General features: G+C 53.7%; 1 protein-coding gene across 1 annotated transcript in view; it reads left to right on the top strand.

Annotated features, from left to right (window-relative positions):
• The window catches only part of RGS3 (regulator of G protein signaling 3), a gene marked incomplete at its 5' end in the record, with an annotated part of 87,010 nt that overhangs the window by 33,906 nt on the left and 35,389 nt on the right, over positions 1–17,715 (top strand). The window contains 2 exons of the mRNA XM_082492825.1: positions 7,689–7,800; positions 14,215–14,255. Of these exons, the coding sequence (XP_082348951.1) occupies positions 7,689–7,800; positions 14,215–14,255 (153 nt within the window). The remainder of the gene's footprint in view (positions 1–7,688; positions 7,801–14,214; positions 14,256–17,715) is intronic.

Here is a 17,715-nt window from a genome sequence, read left to right as displayed (position 1 = left end):
CACGGTAAAGTCTGCAAAGCTCTGGAATTTGGGACGGAGGAAGCGGCAGCTGGGAGAGCCCACTCATGGATTGCTCACTAGCGCTGGAGGAAACTGCCATTTCTTTCGGGGCATTTTCAGAGAATCTCACCACCGTACAGAATAATTTTCTTTTAAATTTAGTTGGAGTGAACAATGTGTCATCTTCACAGAGCCACAGAGGAGTTTTTACTTCACTAATCTTAGTTTCTGGGTAACACCTTCCGGGTGGCCGCCAGCAGAATCCCAGAGACATGTCATATCGCTGGTCTGCGCAAAACAGTACGAGATGTTATGTTAAGTGACTCCTCCCTCTTTCTGGTTTTCAATGTGTAATTGATCCCTTGCTTTGACTTGAATCGCTATTTTTATTTTTTTTTTTCCTGCCAAAGTACATGAAAAATTGCATGATCGGTTAGGAAACTTGGCACTGATTCATAAATAAACTCTTCCCCTGTCTGTGCTGCTGTTCTTTGCGGCTCAGGCTCTTCTGGGCACCTGCGTGAATGAAAATCAAGTAGACACGTGGCTGTGTAGCACAGCTGTGGTGTGATGGCTTGGAAGCGTGGTGGCCAGCCTGAAGTCAGGATGCTTCTCCTGGGTGGTTTGGAGTTGCTTGTTTTCAGGTCTGTAGTAGCAGCCAAATGTGGAATAATTACGAATAACTAATGCCGTTTGCAGCCTGGGTGGAACATGTGTGTGCATGGGGGTCTTGATATTTAGATGATGGAGAGCCTCGTGTTTGGAGGAGGTGTGCTGCTCCGTCTCCAAACGGCCACGTTAGCCATGTCAGAGACCCAGCTGATCAGGGGGACATCTCAGGGAAAGGACTCTGTTTGCTTATAATGCCCTAAGGATGCGCATGAGGCTGGAAGAGGATTTCCCAGTTGGAGCTGCTGCCAGGAAAGGGCAGGATGCTGCGGGAAGGTGAGACACTGTTTGAGAACGATGGTGCCTTGAGGCCGTGATGTCTGGGTAAGGCTGGCAGAGGGGGAGGCAAGAGGGTTGTGACTAAGCTTAGTGGAAAAAAATAGCAGCAGTGAATGGGAACAAGCATGTGGCAGCATCTGCTTTGGGAGGCAGGAGTCTCTCCCTCGGTGGGAACCCTGGCGTGGTGCTGAGCTCCGTATTGCTGGGAGCTGGCGGTTGGAGGTGGCAACACTGGGACATCAGCCACCTCCCTGGGAAAGGGCTTCTCACATCTGCAGTGTGTCACAGGGTCAGGGCAGGCTTTGCAGAGCTTCAAGGAATCAGTGCAGGTCTCTCTGGAAAGCCGGAGACTCCCCTTCTCCAGCCGAGCAAGGGTTTGGTCCTGACAGGCTGTGGGATAAGGGAAACTAAACTTCTGAAGCCAGCAAGACCTAAACCAGCCTGGACACAATGGAGTTTCCCCTGGTACAGAAGGGCTCTGACTTCTTTTTTTGCTGGACTGGAGCTCACTCCCTCTCCAGCCTTCTCTGCTGCCCGAGCAGAGGCTGTCTTGTTCCTGATCGGTCCTTTCTTCCTCGCTCCATGTGGTTTTCCATTTTCCCTCTGCTCTTCCCACCCAGCCTCTCTCAAACTGGACCACCACTCCTGTGGTTTGCAGGAGTGTTTTCTGTGGGTTATTCCGCTTTGGCTAAGCGGCTCAAGAGAGGAGAGCCCAAGGGCCGGAGACGGAAGACCTGTTTCGTTTTCTTTTCAAAAAAACTCAGAATCTTTTCCCCATGGCAGCTTCCAGGTCAGGCACTGCACCCTCATCACTGAGCAAACTCTCTCTCCCATCTCCTGAAGGAGTCAACCTATCTCTCTGGAGGCTTGCCAGCATCTGTCCTTTCCCTGACCTTACCTCTGGGGCAATCCTTATTCAGGCCTTAATCACATCCTGTCTAGACTTTGTTACAATTCCCGCTTTTATGGTCTTCTGAGATCCCTCCAGCCCGCGGAGCGCCAGAGGAACCAGCGGGATGCAGGCGATTGTGCACGAGGTGACAAATATGGGCTTTGTCCTTTTCGGTCCATCTCTAATGGACCTGGAGGCAACTTTCCAAAGCCCCGAGGTACCTTCACAGCGTGAGTCGTGCTCGGCCCCTTCTCAGCTCTCTTTTCTGCCATGCCGGCAGGATCTGCAGGTCAGGATGGTCCTTCCGTGAACTCTGCAAGCTGCCCGCTCTGCCAGGAGCCTGGAGGACATGGACCATCACGCCCACGATTTATGCTCTTCTCTGCAGGGCAAGAGGCTTTTCTCTCTCATCCCGAGTGTTGCACTGCGAGTTCCCGGCACTCCTGGCCTGGGAAGGGGTTGCCAGGTCCCTGTTTCAGTAGGTGGCTGAAATTGGCCAACGCAGTGGGTTGACCAAAACCCTACTCCCTGGCACAGGTGTTTCAAGATCTTGTTTTCAGCCTTTTTTTTTTTTTTAGACACCTTAATTTGGGTGAGAATACCAGTAACCTGCACTTACCTCCTGCTTCCACCACACTAGTCCCACTTACTCTGTCCCTTCTTCTTCACTGCCTATTAATATCCTTCTCTTCCTCATGTTTTACACCATTTCCTCATCAGCACAGCCACTGCTTATGCTTATGTGTTTGAGGGGAGGTGCATGATCCCTTCAGGGCTTCAGTGCCTGCTCTCCCCTGATGTTCATGGTGGAAGAATATTTGATTCAGGTGAGCCAAGGTGAGATTCAGGGTTGACGGCGAAAGCCTTCACCGTGGATGTCCTTTAGACAAGTGTGGTGGCGTATCTTCATCAAAGTCTAGCTGAGTGCATAAACTCCTTCCCGAGTGTATAAATTCCTTGCCGGAATAAATGCCTGGGCAGAAAATAAAAATATGTGAGGTGGTAAAAGAGGGTAAACGCATTGTGGTCTAAAAGACTTTTGAGAAGTCTAGGAGAACATGCATTTAACATGGATACATGCAGAAGGAAAAAATCCAGGAGCAAAGGAGCAGGTCATGCTTAGAGAGTTAGGGCTGTAGCAAAGCAACACCTCAAAGGCTTTGGTTTATCACTGAAGGTGGTAAAGTTTCCCTGACCTGGGAGGTTTGTGCTCATCTGGAATACAACTGGAATACTGTGTCCAGTTTTGGGCTCCCCAGTTCAAGAGGGACAGGGAACTGCTGGAGCGAGTCCAGTGAAGGGCAACTAAGATGATGAAGGGATTGGAGCATCTGCCTTATGAGGAAAGGCTGAGAGCGCTGGGACTCTTTAGCCTGGAGAAGAGAAGGCTGAGGGGAGACCTTATTATGGCGGACAAGTATCTAAAGGGTGGGTTGAAGGAGGATGGAGCCAGGCTCTTTTCAGTGGTTCCCAGTGACAGGACGAGGGGCAATGGGCACAAGTTAGTACACAGGAAGTTCCGTTCAAATACACGGAGAAACTTCTTTATGGTTCGGGTGCCAGAGCACTGGCACAGGCTGCCCAGGGAGGGGGTGGAGTCCCCTTTTCTGGAGATTTTCAAGACCCGCCTGGATGCAGTCCTGAGTGATGTGCTCCGGGCAATCCTGCTTCGGCAGGGGAGTTGGACTAGATGATCTCTAGAGGTCCCTTCCAACTCTGAAAATTCCATGATTCCATGATCTCCAAAGTCCCATGCCTGTGTACGCGCACCAATCCCACCTGTGAAGCATAGACTGCTTCTTTTTTCAGACCGGGGCTCAGCTGAGATGCTGATGTACGAAGCTGTGGTAACTTTTAATCATGTTCTCCTATTGCTCCGGTCTGTGTGAACACTGAGTGAGGAACTGCCAGTGCAAAGCTGTGGCCAAAAAAGCTGTGACTTTGAAGCATATGATCAGGGGAGCGCTGAATAGAAGTGTCTGGGTGATATCACCCTGTACGTGGGGAGCTGCGTCATTCCTGGTCTGATGAGTGATGTCTGCTTTGTAGAGGATACTGAGAGTTTGGATGGTGTCACAAGAGGGCTTTGAGGATAAATCAAGATCTGAAAAAATAGAGGAGGATTGAGAAATTGATTTAGCTCAACTGAATGAATGGGGACATTTGAACTTTGCAGACACAACCCTCATACTGGTATCACTGGGGTTTCTCCTTGGACTTGCACCCGGTTCTTCTGGAGAAGAATCCAGTGCTGGTAAATAGAATATGTGTGTGGATCAGTCCTAGGGGTGGATACCTGTCTTAAGAGCTCCCCACGAAGGATTATAGGATTTCTCTAGCCAGCTGCAGGCAGCGTTCTCTGGCCAGCCATGCAGGGGATCATCACCATGTTCTCTTTGGCATCTGAAAGCTCTGTCATAAAAGACTGCCGCTGCTTCCTCGGCTCCCTCTGCTCTGCTGGGCACAGCTATGAGGCTATTGCGAGAGAGAGAGAGAACGATGGCTGGGAAAGCATCCACTGGCTCAGCTTTTCCTGCCGAGCGCTGGATCAAGCGGGCAGGGTTTGCGCTGATCCGCCGCGCCAGTGTCTCCGCTGATGCATCGCTGCGGTTGCAGTGTGCCAACCCCTCCCGGCCGTACCCCGAGCGGCAGTGCCTCTCTGCGCTGCTGAGCAGAAGAGCTCGGGGTTAGGAGGAGAGTCAACTGTTCTTAAGGGTGAATGGGGAGGTAATTTGGCTGCCAAGGCTTAATTTCTGGGCACCTTTTCGTAATGTTTTTGTTACCATATTTTGCTTTACCAGGCGTGGTTATCGCTTCCTCCTTCCTGCAGTGGGGCTCACGCAGTCCCGGCGCTGATCTCCTGTCCTCATCTTGGCGAAGCACACCAACCCGCTGCTTTCCACCTCCCCTCCTGCCTTTCGTTTTATCTTGTTTTCTTTTAGGAAACATGCCCCTTCGTTCTGTAACAATGCTTTCCCAGTTGTGTTCTGTAGTGAGTCAAATCTATCAGCAGAAGGGACTTTTTGCTGTTTGCAGAGGTGCAGAGCGCGCCCAGATGAACAGTGTCCGAGACATCCATGTCAGCCTCTATGGACATCTTTTTTTTTTTCCTTTGTAAAAATCTATTCACACCCCCCAAAAGGTCTGTGTGACAACTGCCGTGTGGCCTTGATCACTGTGGTGTTAACACTGGTGTGCCTCTCTCTGTCTTCAGAGGAGTCCTTTTCTCATGCCAGTTGTTTAACTTCTGATTTTTGGGTTAGGAAGTTAGTTCTGGGAAACACATAAAGATACTCTGACTCTCCAAGGAGGAGCCCAGGTGGATTCCGTGTCCTGCCGGGATGAATTCAGGCACTGCATTCCTTTTTTGTTTGCTCTTTTGCTTTTATGAGCCCTGTGATTTTTCATGGTAGATACCAGATCTGTTTGCAAAGGGCTGTTAGAGACATGCTGCAGCTTGTCAGCAGTGTGATGGCAACCATGGGCTCCAGATTACTCACTCCAGCCCTCCCCTCTCGTACCTGCTGGCTGCTGCCTTAGGGTCATCTGTGGTTCGAGTTTCCCGTGCTCAGCTCTGGAGGTGGGGTAAGTGCTCTACCAGGGTCCGCTGGGGTGCTCTTGGCAGGCTCTGGCTGTGTGGGTGGAAGGGACACCCTCGTTTTCTTCCCCCAGCAGCTTGGAGGAGCAGAGGGACCTCTATAAACCGTTTTGTGCGGAGCTGCTCCAAAATCAAGTGTCTTCCTGGAAGCAGCATCTAATAGAGATGCTCTAACGTAACCCGCATTGGCTGCGCTTTCATCTTCTCTGCATCCCGAATTCGATCAGTCCCGTCTTCCCATAAAAGCACAATGTTACCTGTAAATAGTTTTCGTGTATTTCTGTTTCCACGATTCCCTATTTAAATCTGCTTGGTTTTGAAGTGATTTTTTTTTTTTTCCCTGCTGATACTTCTAATCTTTTTATCTACCCTTTAAACTTCTGTGTTTATTAGGTCTTCGTTTTCTTTCCTCCGTTTCCAGCATGACCACTTGCTGGTCGTGCTTTTTCTCTCCTTCGCTTTGCTGAGTTGCTATCCTCAAAATCCCTGAACATCTCTTCTTTGAGGCTGAGGGACCTGGGATGGCACCAGACATGGCACCAGACATATCCCAGAAAAGTTACCTTTTGGAACAAGACGGGTATGGGAGAAAGATTAGTGCAGTTTGTACTTCGTTATTCCTTGCATTAATAATAAGGCCAGAAGTAACGAAGAGGGTGAATGTGGGCACTGGGCCAACAGCCTGTTGAGAGCAGAGGAAGGGATTTTCCAAATAATACAGTGGGAAACAGACACTCCCTGGTTTCGTTGTCAATTAAAGCTACACCAGTAGCTTATTGAGAATCCCACAGAAATGAATTTGTGCGGCAAGGAGAAATCTTGTGGCAAGGGCTTGATTTTTTATTTTTTTTTTATTATTTTTTTTTTTTTTTGCTTTCAAAGCCAGATGCTGCTGCCCTGACGTGAGACTCGCCGCCACGTGACAAACTGTTCCCCGGCTTGTCCTCCTGACATGTGTCCGTCAGCCGCTGGGCACGGAGACAAACTGTACTGGCAGTGTGTCCCCATAAACAGTGACTCAGTCCCTGTCCACAGCAAAGTCACCTTTCAGAGGGTGACTTGGTGGTGGCAGCAGTGCCAGCTCCCAGTAAGCCCCTGGGATGCTGGGTTGTTTGCCGTTTTTGTGAGAGGGTTGCTGAAATGCCGCAAAACCTTCCTTGCTGTCGCTTGGTGTTGCGGAGCAGCTTTGCCTTTGCCGTGGGAGGTTTCTGGGAGCATCCCAAGAAGCGGTTAAAAGCCACCACGTGCTCACATGCTGCGTCCTGTGGTGAGAGCAGTGCGTGGTTTTGGCAGTACGCAGAAGGTCCGGCATCTGATGTGCCCGCTGGCGAACTGCAGCTGCGTCCTGGCATCTTCTGAGTGTTGCTGCATGCCCCTAACTTCTGCTGGAGAGCAGGACAGGCTGAAACCTTGGCTACGGGTATAATGATTGCACCCAGCCACTCACCCCCAGTAGGCTTCTGGGTCAAGGATCTCCGGTACAGTGGAGAAGCTCATTTTTCTTATTTTTAGAGATCACACTAATCTGTACTGATTGAACCAGGGACCTCATGCAAGAGCCAGAAGCAGAACAAAATCTACCTTTTGAGCACTTATCACTGCTCTGGAGTAGCTCCCAGCTTCTGGGACACATGAGTCAGTGCTCGAGCACAGAGCTGGGCAGATACTCGGTTCGGTGTTTGCTTTCCACCCGTCAGCGCGGTTTAAAGGTGTCAAGTTTGTTCTGTGCAACTGCCGTCGTGGGTTCTGCTGTTGTAAAAGCCAAACTGTTATTTTCTCAAAGGCAGCAAAACGGGGCACGCAAAGGCTGAGAGCAGTGAGAAGCTCCTTCACGAGTGTGTTCAGAGAGATCACATTTGCTTTTAGGTTGCAACTTCTGCAGCGTGCTGGGATTAGTCGGCAACTTATTCCCTCCTCCCGCTCCTCTGATTTATAACTTATGTAAATGGGAAGTGACATGAGAGAGCGGAGGGTGTGTTTGCCTGGCGTTAAACTGTCGGGCAGGTTTATCCCTCTTGTCACGGGACTCCACAAGCCTTGGTAGGTGGCTGACAAGCCAGGGGAGCCTCATCCGAAGCTTGCTGGGAGCACCCTGCGGGGTGTAGCAGCAATCAGCCCCTTAGGGAAGGGGTGTCTGGGCTGCCTGCCATGGCTGGTGCGTCTCCTCTGGGTAGAGGATTTCTCCAGGACGCTGCCTCAGTGCCAAGGGATGAATTCCTTATAGCTTCTTTGCTGCTCTTGTGCTTCCAGGTGACCCTCTTTGTCTACTCCGACCTGCTGCTCTTCACCAAGGAGGACGAGCCTGGGCGCTGCAACGTGCTGAGGAACCCTCTCTACCTGCAGAGTGTCAAGCTCCAGGAGGGTGAGTGTCTGCAGCGGCAGTTGGAGACGTTTGGGGCATTTTCTGGGCCGCTAGCTATAAAGGTTTCTGGCCAGCAGCAGGATAGCACCCCACCATCCCATTGCTTCCAGTATGTAGCAGTACCATCCAACTGGTACTGCCAGGTCATCCTTCCTTGGGGTGCAGGGCCAGCATCACCCCTCCTATCCCTGAATTAACCCGGTCCCCAGGAGCTCCATCTCCTGGGACACCTCAGGGACACTCAGGTTACACCACTTTCCAGGGCTTTTTGGGTACACCTCTTGGGGATTTGGGGTTGCCTTCCCCAGGGTCTCGCTGTGCTGTGCTTTTTCCCTACCGGTGTTACTCTGCCCCCAGCGGGGGCTTGCGGGGGCTGAGAAAGGGAAGCGAAGTCTTGAGGTTTCCCCCGTGGTGCCTCGAGAGAGTTCAGAGGTTGTCTCCAAGGGAGTCTGGCTAAGCCCTACTGACCTTTACTTTGCTACTTCTCCCTTCAGCCGCCCACGTTTCCCCCCGCGCCAGCATCCCTCCCCCACACGCACCCCGCTGGCAAAGGCAGAGCAAACCCTGGCTTGGTGGGAGGCTGTGGACCATGCCCTTCCTCTCTTCACCTTGGCTGGGCTTTCACGTCCAGCTGAGGGCTCAGGGAGGGCTTCAAGGGCAGGGGGTGACTTGAAATCGGTTATTTCAAGTTGAAACACTGAGGCTGTACAAAAGATGGCCTTTAGCTACTCAGGGTCAAAAGAGGAACGAATGAAGTGTTCTACCACATCCTATTTGCTATGGCGGAGCCACTTCTTGGCCCTGGGCCCAGTCCCACCTTGTTCCTTCTTTGGTGCAGTCGCTCTTTGGGTACGGGCTTGTTTTGTGTACAGTTGCCCGACTGTGTCAGCGTGGGGCTGGTGCCCGGTTCCTCCTCGAGCCTGAGCAGTAGGTGCCACTGGACCAGGACCCCTCCATGGGAAATTGTCATTAGATATAAGGAAAATCTTTCCTGTGGTGATGCTGGTCAAGTATTAGGTTGCCCGGAGAGGTTGTGGGACCCCTCCATCCCTGAAGGTGTTCAGGACTCAACGGGGCACAGCCCTGAGCACCCTGACCTGGGTGCTTTGGGCAGGGGTTTGGACTGGAGACCACCAGAGGGGCCCCTCTCCTCCGGAATTAATCTGTAACTGTGCGAGATGATGTCTTTATGCAGTCCCGTGGCCCTGACCAAAAAGGATTAATCCAGATCTGGGCTGCTTCTCCAAAGGGATCATTTTCTAGATGAATTTTGCCGCTTCCTATGATATTCTCTGGCCCAGCTGTGGGCTCCGTGGATGAGCTGTGTCTCTCCTTGTGCCCCACGTTGTTGTGAGCTTCAGTGCTGGGGATCTGCGATGCTGTGCCGGATGCCATGGGCTGCCTCTCAGTTGTTATTTCCCATTTCCAGCAACGTTTCTGCTCCCAGATTAATTCACTGACCTATTTGGTGGGGGCAGAAACGCAGCGAGGGAGACAGGGCACCGCGGCGTGAGCCATTTAGAAAAGCCATTGAAGCTTCGCTGGGGGTCGGTTGAGTTTGTTCTCAGCGCTGCTTATTTCTAAGGAACGGACAAAAGAAATTGTTCCTTGTTGCAGTGCTTGTTGGTCAGTGTCCGCTCGTGGAGCGCGCGCGTGTGCCGCCCCTGGCTGCTCTCAAAGGCTGTTGAATAACCTCATTCTTGTTCACCTCCTTGAAGAAATCGGCTTCCCCCGTGCTGGTCCCGGCTCCGTGCACGAAGGCAGCTCAGCACGGGAATGTGCCTCCAAACCTTGGGCAGAGCGGTTGGATTTCGTGAGCGGTTTTCTGCCACTTCTTTCCTTGTTGCCGTAATAACTTGGCTGGATCACATCTGGAATAGCTTAAGAAGCCTCTCCGAAGGGGATGTTTGTCTCTGCAGCGCTGAACCACCCGCCCCGTACGCCGGGAATCCAGCACAGTTGGTTTTCGGGCAGCTCACCCTCTTGGTTTGGGCAGGGCCGCTTCAAAGGCGGGTGGAACGAGCAAAAAGATGTCCGTCCCTTTTGGCAGGGATTTACTGTTGGTCTCCTAAATAACTGAATGGCACATTAATAGGAACAGGCGTATTGCTGAGTATAACAATTGAGACATCTCCGGTACATTGAAGACCATTGTGATGTTTCCTGTTTCTGCCGCTCGCTGCACTGTGCGAAAGCAAATCAGTATAATCTGCTTTACAATGCTCTGTCTTCCTGCTTTAGAAGCCGAGCGTGGCCGATGAGCACCACACCGGCCCATGTTGCCCGTGCGACAGGGTTGGCTTCCTCACTAGATACTGTGGGAATTTCCACGCCGAGGTCGCCGTCGCCGCCTCTCTGGGATCTCTGCCCTCCCTGGGTGGGCGCGCTCTGATTTGGGACAAAGAAGAGCACTCCTGGTTTGCAGCTGAAATCACAGAGTCGTGGAATGGTTTAGGTTGGAAGGGGCCTTAAAGATCATCTAGTTCCGTCCCCCTGCCATGGGCAGGTGAGGATCCCTGGGCTGTGAGCCCCATCCCCAGCCAGAATCCTGCAAACATGGACTTTTCACATGCTGCTTTGCTGCCCCCGACATCCCAACGTGCCGTGTCTTACGGCAATCAGCTCCAAGATAGTCAGAAGCCCAGAGTATGATTTATGGGGCTTCAGATCCCCCGTGGCTTCTCCCCGCTGCCCCGAGGGTGCTGGGAATGCTTGCACCCTGCCACGTCTCCCTGGGAACGTGTGCCACAGAGGGTGACAAGCTTGTCCCCTCTCGGAGCCGGGTCTGGATGGGCACGACAGCCTTCGTCTCTCCCCACGCGCCCAGGGCACCACCCTGCCCTTTGAGCTCCGCTTTGGGTGCCCGATGATGTCCCATCCTCGTGAGGGAGCGGGATGCCTGCCCGCGCCGTGGACATTGCCACGGTCCCCTGGGCCGCGCAAGGAGGCTGTGGAAAGGAGCGGGACCATCTTTCCTCTTTTCCCATCTTTTTAACCCAACGCCCAGGGTGCACCATCCAAATCCTGCAAGCGGCAGGCGTTTTCCCCGGGGCGGCACGGGGAGGTGGGCAGAGCCAGGGCGGCGCGGAGAGCTGCTGTTCTGCCGGCAGCTGCGTAAGCGCCTGCCCTGCGCGTCAGCATGGGCGCACGGGATGGGGCTTAGCTGGAGAGGGGGACGTGTCCCCGCAAAACTCTTGCCGGCACTGAGCACTCGCAGCAGCCCAGCCCTGGGGCAGGGACGGGTCAAGTTACTCGGACAGACAAACCAGTCCCCGTCACAACGCATCAGGAAGAAACGGAAATATCTTAAAGTGAGGTGGTTTTTTTTTTGTTTGTTTTTTTTTTTTTTTTTTTTCTCCTGATCATTTCTTTTTAGCATTTCGCTGAATTTGGCTGAGAGTACGCGCTGTTCAGCTGCCAAAAAAGGTGCGGACGTAGCGCTGCGTGGGGAATGGAGCCCTGGATAAGCCCGGGCGGCTGCCGCTTCCCCGGCACAAGGTTGTACCTCTCCCCTTGTCTTTCGTGGTTCTCCATGGTCCGCGGTGCAGGAGATGAGCTGGGGCACAGCAGGCTCCGGCACGCCAGCCTGACCCTCCGGAGACTGGGAAAAAGCTCTGGTGGAAGAAATTTCCGTCAGACCTGGTTTGTGCTGAAATCTGCGCTCAGGGCTGCCCTTCCCGGCTCTGCCGCCGCTCTCCTGCCTCCCCTCGTGCCTTGCTGGGGGTCCGCACTGGCTCAAGCCCGGCTGCTGGGCTGGGCAACCGGTTCTTTACATCCCGTTTGTTTTCTCTCTAAAGGCAATTATTGGTAGAAAATGGGATTTAAGCAGTTCCTTAGCCCAGGCTGGCTCCCTGCTTCGTGTGTCCCGTAGGCACTGGGCTGCTTGGCCATGTGTAGCGGCGAGCCTCGGAGGGACAGGGGCTGCTGGCAGTGGAGGCTGCTAATGCTAAGATTCGTAGCTCAATGGAGAGGGATTTGGAAGAGAACTTAATTCTGATGGTTTTGGGCTTTGTCGGGATCACTTGTTATTGCAGAAGGAATAAACAGAGGCCCAAGAGAAGTGGATCATTCCCAGGGCTGATACGCTCCGACGTCACCTTTCTTTGCTGAGGGTGCATGTCTCCAGAGGGTGACTTGTACCTCAGATGAGCCGGGAAAGCTGGGTTAAAGCTCCTGAGAAAATATGGCTGGGACATGTTGGTCTTCTGCAGTCTGCTTTGCAAGGCAGCCTGGAGAGCTTTGGTCACGGTGCAGGGAGGAGCAGAGAGCCCGGCTGAGAAGATGGGGTCGTTTTTTGTACTGCTGACCACTTGGGAAGCAGAAGTGGCAGAAGGGGACGGTGGACTCGTGGTGTGCCAGCAGCAGGCTGGGATCCTGCCTCCAAACCTCCCTTGGGGGGGAAAAAGCACTGGCTGAGGGGCTCCTGTCAGAGGCTTTGGCTTTGCAAGGACGATGCTCCTCAATGGTTCTTCTGGGATTTATGGAAGAGTGTGCCAGGAGAGCTTGAGCATTGCTGTGGAGAGTGGTGAAGAGTTTTTCTGTGGTGCGGAGGTGAGGCAGGGGCTCCCAGCTGGGCCCTGCTTTCACGGCACGTGCTTTCAGCATGGCTCCCCTTCTGGAGGAGAAGATTTGGAGGGGCAGTGCTGATGCCCTTTGGCTAGTGGCCCTGGGGCCAGGCTGCTTCACTGACCCCCGCGTTGCCCAGGGTGGAGCGGGCTGAAGCTTATGAAAACACACGAGGGCTCCTCATCCGAGAGGTCCGCAGCAGTGCTCCCGGTGGGGCTGGGCTCCAGCATCCTGGTGTGGCACTGGCGTCCTGGTGTCCCCAGAGTGATGTTCCACCCCATATCTTGCAACATGCATTAAAAGTGAAGCTGGCAGCGGAGGCAGGTCTGCCATCCCCCAAAGGGGAGCTGGAAGGGCGATGTCCAGCAAATGCCTCCGGACCGTTGCACTTCTTCATGGGTTTCATGTTGCCTGTGGAGTGACCCAAGAGGCATCGGAGTCCCTCAACGGGTCACAGCTCTTATCTTGACATTTGGGCTGCTGCCTGCGGCAGAAGAATTGCTTTCCTCTGGGGAACAGGGTGTTTCCACTGCTGTACAGAGCCTGTTCCCATCGTTAGCACAGCTCGGGCTGTTGAAATGAAGCAGAGCTCGTGCTGACACTGCTTTGAATAGGATCTGCGGCTGTGCCCGGACTGCGGATCTGATCTCATGGCAGAGATAATGTCATTAAAAGGGTTATGAAAGCTGCAGCCCGGCGGTGCTGCACGCTACCAAGGGCAAAGCTGGCGTGGGGCATTGCTGGCACGAAGGAGCGCGCTGGCTCCAGGAGATGGGATGTTCTGCTTCAGAGTTGAGGTGACCCTGTCCTGTGGCAGTTTCATGTCCTTCTGCGAGGCTGATGTATGCCAGGAGCTGGCTTCCCTTGGGCTGGGGACACTCGTGTCTCACCAGCAAGGATCAAAAACCAGGGCAAATCTTCAGGAATGACTTTTTGCTGGGAATGGGGAACGCTAGGCCTGCAGGAACCAGCCTGGTGGAGCAGCCAGAGCGTAACACATCCCCTGGGACAGCTGGTGGTGAGGTGGGGAGCTGAACTGGGCTGCTCCATGACTTGGCAAGACATGGATCGCAACGCTGGTCATTGCATCGCCTCCAGCACCGCCTCCTTTCCCAAAGCTGTGGAAGCACAAGTCCCTTGAACAGGTCTTCTGACGGATGCTGGAGGGAGCTTGGGGAGTTTGCCCTCAGCCCGATGGAGCTGGATGAGGTCTCCCCCCTGCCCCACGTTAGCCGTTTCCCATTGCCCTGGGATTCGGCTCCGTCTCCTTGTGGAGGCACCAACCCCGGCCAGGGGCGCTGATGGAGGCTGGGACAGGCAGCACCAGGCAGAGCTACCACCAGCCTTGCCGAGGGCTCGGGGCAAGAAGCTGGGAATGAGCAAGGACGTAGGAACAGGAGCTGCTCTGGTTACTCCTCCTGGGAACGAGGTGTCCACAGGGGTAAGGCGGGAGAGACCCGACCCCGGTGCCCAGGACGGCTGCGTGGGCACCGCGGGGCCTCCGCAGCCCCCGGGAAGGAATCGGGCTGCACGTGCTGTTACAGGTCAGGCAGAAGAGCCTGTGCGTGGCCTCTGAATGAAAGGAACCTTTTTCCAAAAGGACAAACCCGAAGGAGAACCCCCGGGGTAGCGCAGTGAGTCCATGCAAGACAGCATGCGGCGCAGCCTGCCCGGCGCGCGGCCCTGCAGATGCAGCATACATCACTCCCAGATCGCAGCCTGGTACTGTGGGATGACAACAATAAATATTCATTAAACGCTGTCTCTTAGCCAATTCCTCTGCCAGTGGCTCCGCTTGCAGTAATGCAGTTGTAGCTTAATTTTGATCCTGGTTTTTCTTCTTTATAGGTTCAGAAGATCGGAAATTCTGCATCCTTTACCTTGCAGAGGTGAGTGTTGCTGTTTCCCAAATTAACTTTCTAGTAGGAGGTGAACGCATACTAACAACTGATCCTTTCTGCTGGGGCAAGGAGCACTGAACAGCCTGATTTTAACTTCCTTTTTTAATTAATTTGCCAGAGGTCTGGAAAGGAAACGTAATGGCTGCAGCCAGAATATATTAGTAAGAAGCTGCTAAAAGGAATCTGTGAACGGGGAGGCTGGGCAGGACTGGGACAGGTTTGCTTTTCCCCTTCCCCCTGCGCGCAGTAGGTGGATCTTCCTCCGCACATCTCACTTTCGATTTATCTTGGGATTCTTTTGCCCGGGGGCAGATTTCCTTGCCAACTGTTTTGTCTATATTTTTGAGGCATCTTGCTTTTCTTTATCTTCAAGCACCCGGGTTTGAAGCCCTCAAATAAAATAAGGAAGCTCAATCCAAAAGATGTTTAATCATAGCTCTAGAAACACGTGTGGCTGGTACGTGGCTAAACGCTCTGAACAGCTTTGGAATCACTCAGACATTGGCACTGTTGTGTTTGTGTTGCGAAGCAGCCAAGGAGACTGCAAAATTGGTTCACAGTGACTGGACCTACCTAATCATCGAATGCTGCGGCTTTTTTTTTTTTTTTTTTCCCTCCTTTTCGAGTGACTTGACTGTGTTCCTGGTTTCAAGGCCTTGTATTTTCAGAGGTGGAAATTTTGGATGTGGGAGAGATCCCCAGGGCGCAGAGGAGAAAGGCAAACATTGCTCAGCAGCACCGCGAAATAATAAGCTATTGTGAAAGTTGGATGAAAATGTTCGGAATGAAGGTTGTTCACCTTGAGCGGCTGGGAGTCGGGCCAAAGCACTATGACGAGTTCTCTCGCGTGTTTCCCTCTTGTTCCTTCCTTGTCTCCGCGATTTCTTCCCGGGGCGGTCGGGCAGGAGCTGCCTCCTCGGGGCTTTGCTCCGTGCGTGTCCCAGCGTAACGTCAGGCTGGCGTGATGTCTCCCTCCCCGGCTAATCCTGCGCCGTGACTCAAAGGCTGCAATGGACGTTCGTCAGCGACATCCCGGCAGCGGGATGAGGCACTCCTGCGTTGTCGCATGCATTCGGAAAAATGCACTTGGGGCCTGAAATTTGATTTAGAAGCTTCGGGCCCCTGAATAGAAGGGACTGAGAGAGAACTGGCTGTGTTTCATGAGATCTTGGGAGGGGAAGATGTGTCTTTGTCAAGATGTTATGAAGCGCTTGGCTTTCTTCTGATGCGCTTTAATGGCTCTCGCAGCTCTGGTGACTGAGATCTGTCACATCCATTGCAGTTGGAGTGTAGTAGTTGCATAGAAAAGGTGAAACATTTCCTTTACTACATGTACGCTCCCCCGCAGAGGACAGCAGGTCTGGACAGGCCACGATTATGGGATTCTCTTGTTCCCCCCGTCTGCCCAGGGTATTTCGGAGCAGGTCACAAGTGGAGCAGGAGCTTCCCGACCCGCGGTAACCGGTAGGTCTGCCCCATGCCCGTACCCCTGGAGGGGCTGCTCACACCCTGCGCTGTGCCAGCCCGTGGCTTTCAGGTGACAATGGGACAGCCCCTGGGTCAAAGACGGCATCCAGCCGAGCAGGACCTCTCCCGTCCCACCCTTTCTCTCCCAGACCCCACGGGGTTGCTTTGAGGCTGGTGGTCCGCCCTGGGCTGGGGAGATGAGACTGATGTGAGATCCTGCCTGCTGGGAGGTGATTCTCCATCTGCTTGCTTTGGCTGGGTCTTTGCTGCAAGGAAGGGAGAAGGTGGCTTTTTTTTTTTGTGTGTGCCATGAGAGCGTAGCACAGCTAGAAATAGCCGCCTTCAAGGTTAAGAAGACAGTGCAATTCTAGTCTCATCAGGCTCTCCAGCAATGGGCAGTTTTGGTTCAAAAGGGGAAGCTGAGGCACAGAGAGGGGGACGTGCCTGTGAGTCAGCAGTGAGCCAGGGCAGGACGGTGTCCTCCCGACTTCCCCACGGCTGCTCTTCTGGGAAACGGTGACCCGCAATCCCAAAAGCCCCATGGAGCGGCTGACCAGGCTGCCAGGACACGGGCTGGTGGCTAAAGCGAGAAAGCACCAACCTCTGATGTTGCGGTGTGGGGGTTGTGTGACTCAATGAACTGTCCTCGGTGGAGGTAGACCTCAGGTGAACGGAGACGGGTTCTTCTTAAATGATGGGATGCTGTCGTGGGAGCCAGCCTCGGAGCATCTAAGCATCTTCTCCCTGCAGGGAAGCTGAGAGTCATCTGCAGGTCATCTCTCTTTTCTTCTTTGCATTCCCTTTTCAGGAGCAAAGCTTTTGTTACAGGGTTGTGGGGGTGTCACCGGGAGGTGGTAAGCCTTGGCAGCCCGTGGGCGGGAGGGGACGGTCCCCCCCAAAGGCGTTCATTCCTGCAGGCTGGCTGCACGCAGGGGCGTTGCGGGGGCTGGGGTGCCTCGCTGGGTGGGTGGGAGCACCAGTTTGCGGTGTTAAGTTTATTTTTGCAATTCAAGGCATGGCCAAATGAAACCTGGGATTCGGGCCCAGTGAATACGTGGGTTTGGGGTGAGGGTCTCCGGTCCAGCCCAGCGCAGCTCTCCCCGTTGCCTGATGGACGTGGTGTCCGCTGGGTGCCACGCTGCCGTCTGTGTGACCTGGTGGAAGGCTCAGCTTCCATCCCGACTGTGGGAACCGGACGGTTTCCCTCTGCAAGGGCGGCTTCCCAGGGAGAGGGGCGGGCTGTGCTTCGGGGCTGCGCTCAGGCTGCCGGGACTCGGGGTGGAGGGGGGCACCCCTGGCAGGGTGCTGGCACCCTCGGGGGCCCAGCGATGTGGCTGGGTCCTGCTGGCAGATGTGGCTGTCCCGCTGCCCACCCCCACGGCTGCTCGTGGCAGCTGGAAAGCGTTGTATAAGGATGTGTAAGGGAAGGATGTTTTTTTGGTTTTTTGTTTTTTTTTTTTTTTTTGTCCCATGGCACCCTGAAGGGTCTCTTCTCCTCCTGATCTGCTCCTGTCCTGCTCTTTGCAGCAAGCGCTTCATCCCTGGGCTTGCCAGCAGCACTTTACCTGCCAGGAGCCTTTTGCTGGTCCTGGCTGGGATGGAGGTGGTGGGTCTGGGGGTTTGGTGGTCGTCATTATCTGAGCTCTTCTGTTGCCGTGATCTGGACAGACACGGCTTGGGAGGTTGGTAGAAGCTCTCAAGCTGCTGTTTCTTACCCACAAATCATCTGCGATGAGCAGTAATGTATTTAGCGCTGCTGTGGGCTGAAGGGGAGCCCGCAGGGCCGGGCTGACTCTGCGCTCGCCGCAGGAATAGCGCTTTGCCGAGGTCCTGAGCTGCCGGCTCCTGCCCCTTCTCATCTGGAAGGTTTGTGAGTAATGTTCTGACCCAGAAGGTCACATTTTTGCATTTGGATCTGGTGTGATCCAAAATAAAAGTATGTTTCGATGTCTGTGAGTTGCTTAATTTATTTTAAAAACGA

Source organism: Vanellus vanellus (assembly GCF_965231255.1).
Source record: "Vanellus vanellus genome assembly, chromosome: 18".
Lineage (NCBI taxonomy): Eukaryota > Metazoa > Chordata > Aves > Charadriiformes > Charadriidae > Vanellus > Vanellus vanellus.
The sequence above is the reverse complement of the archived record's forward strand: the minus strand, read 5'-3'. Positions and strand labels throughout refer to the sequence as shown.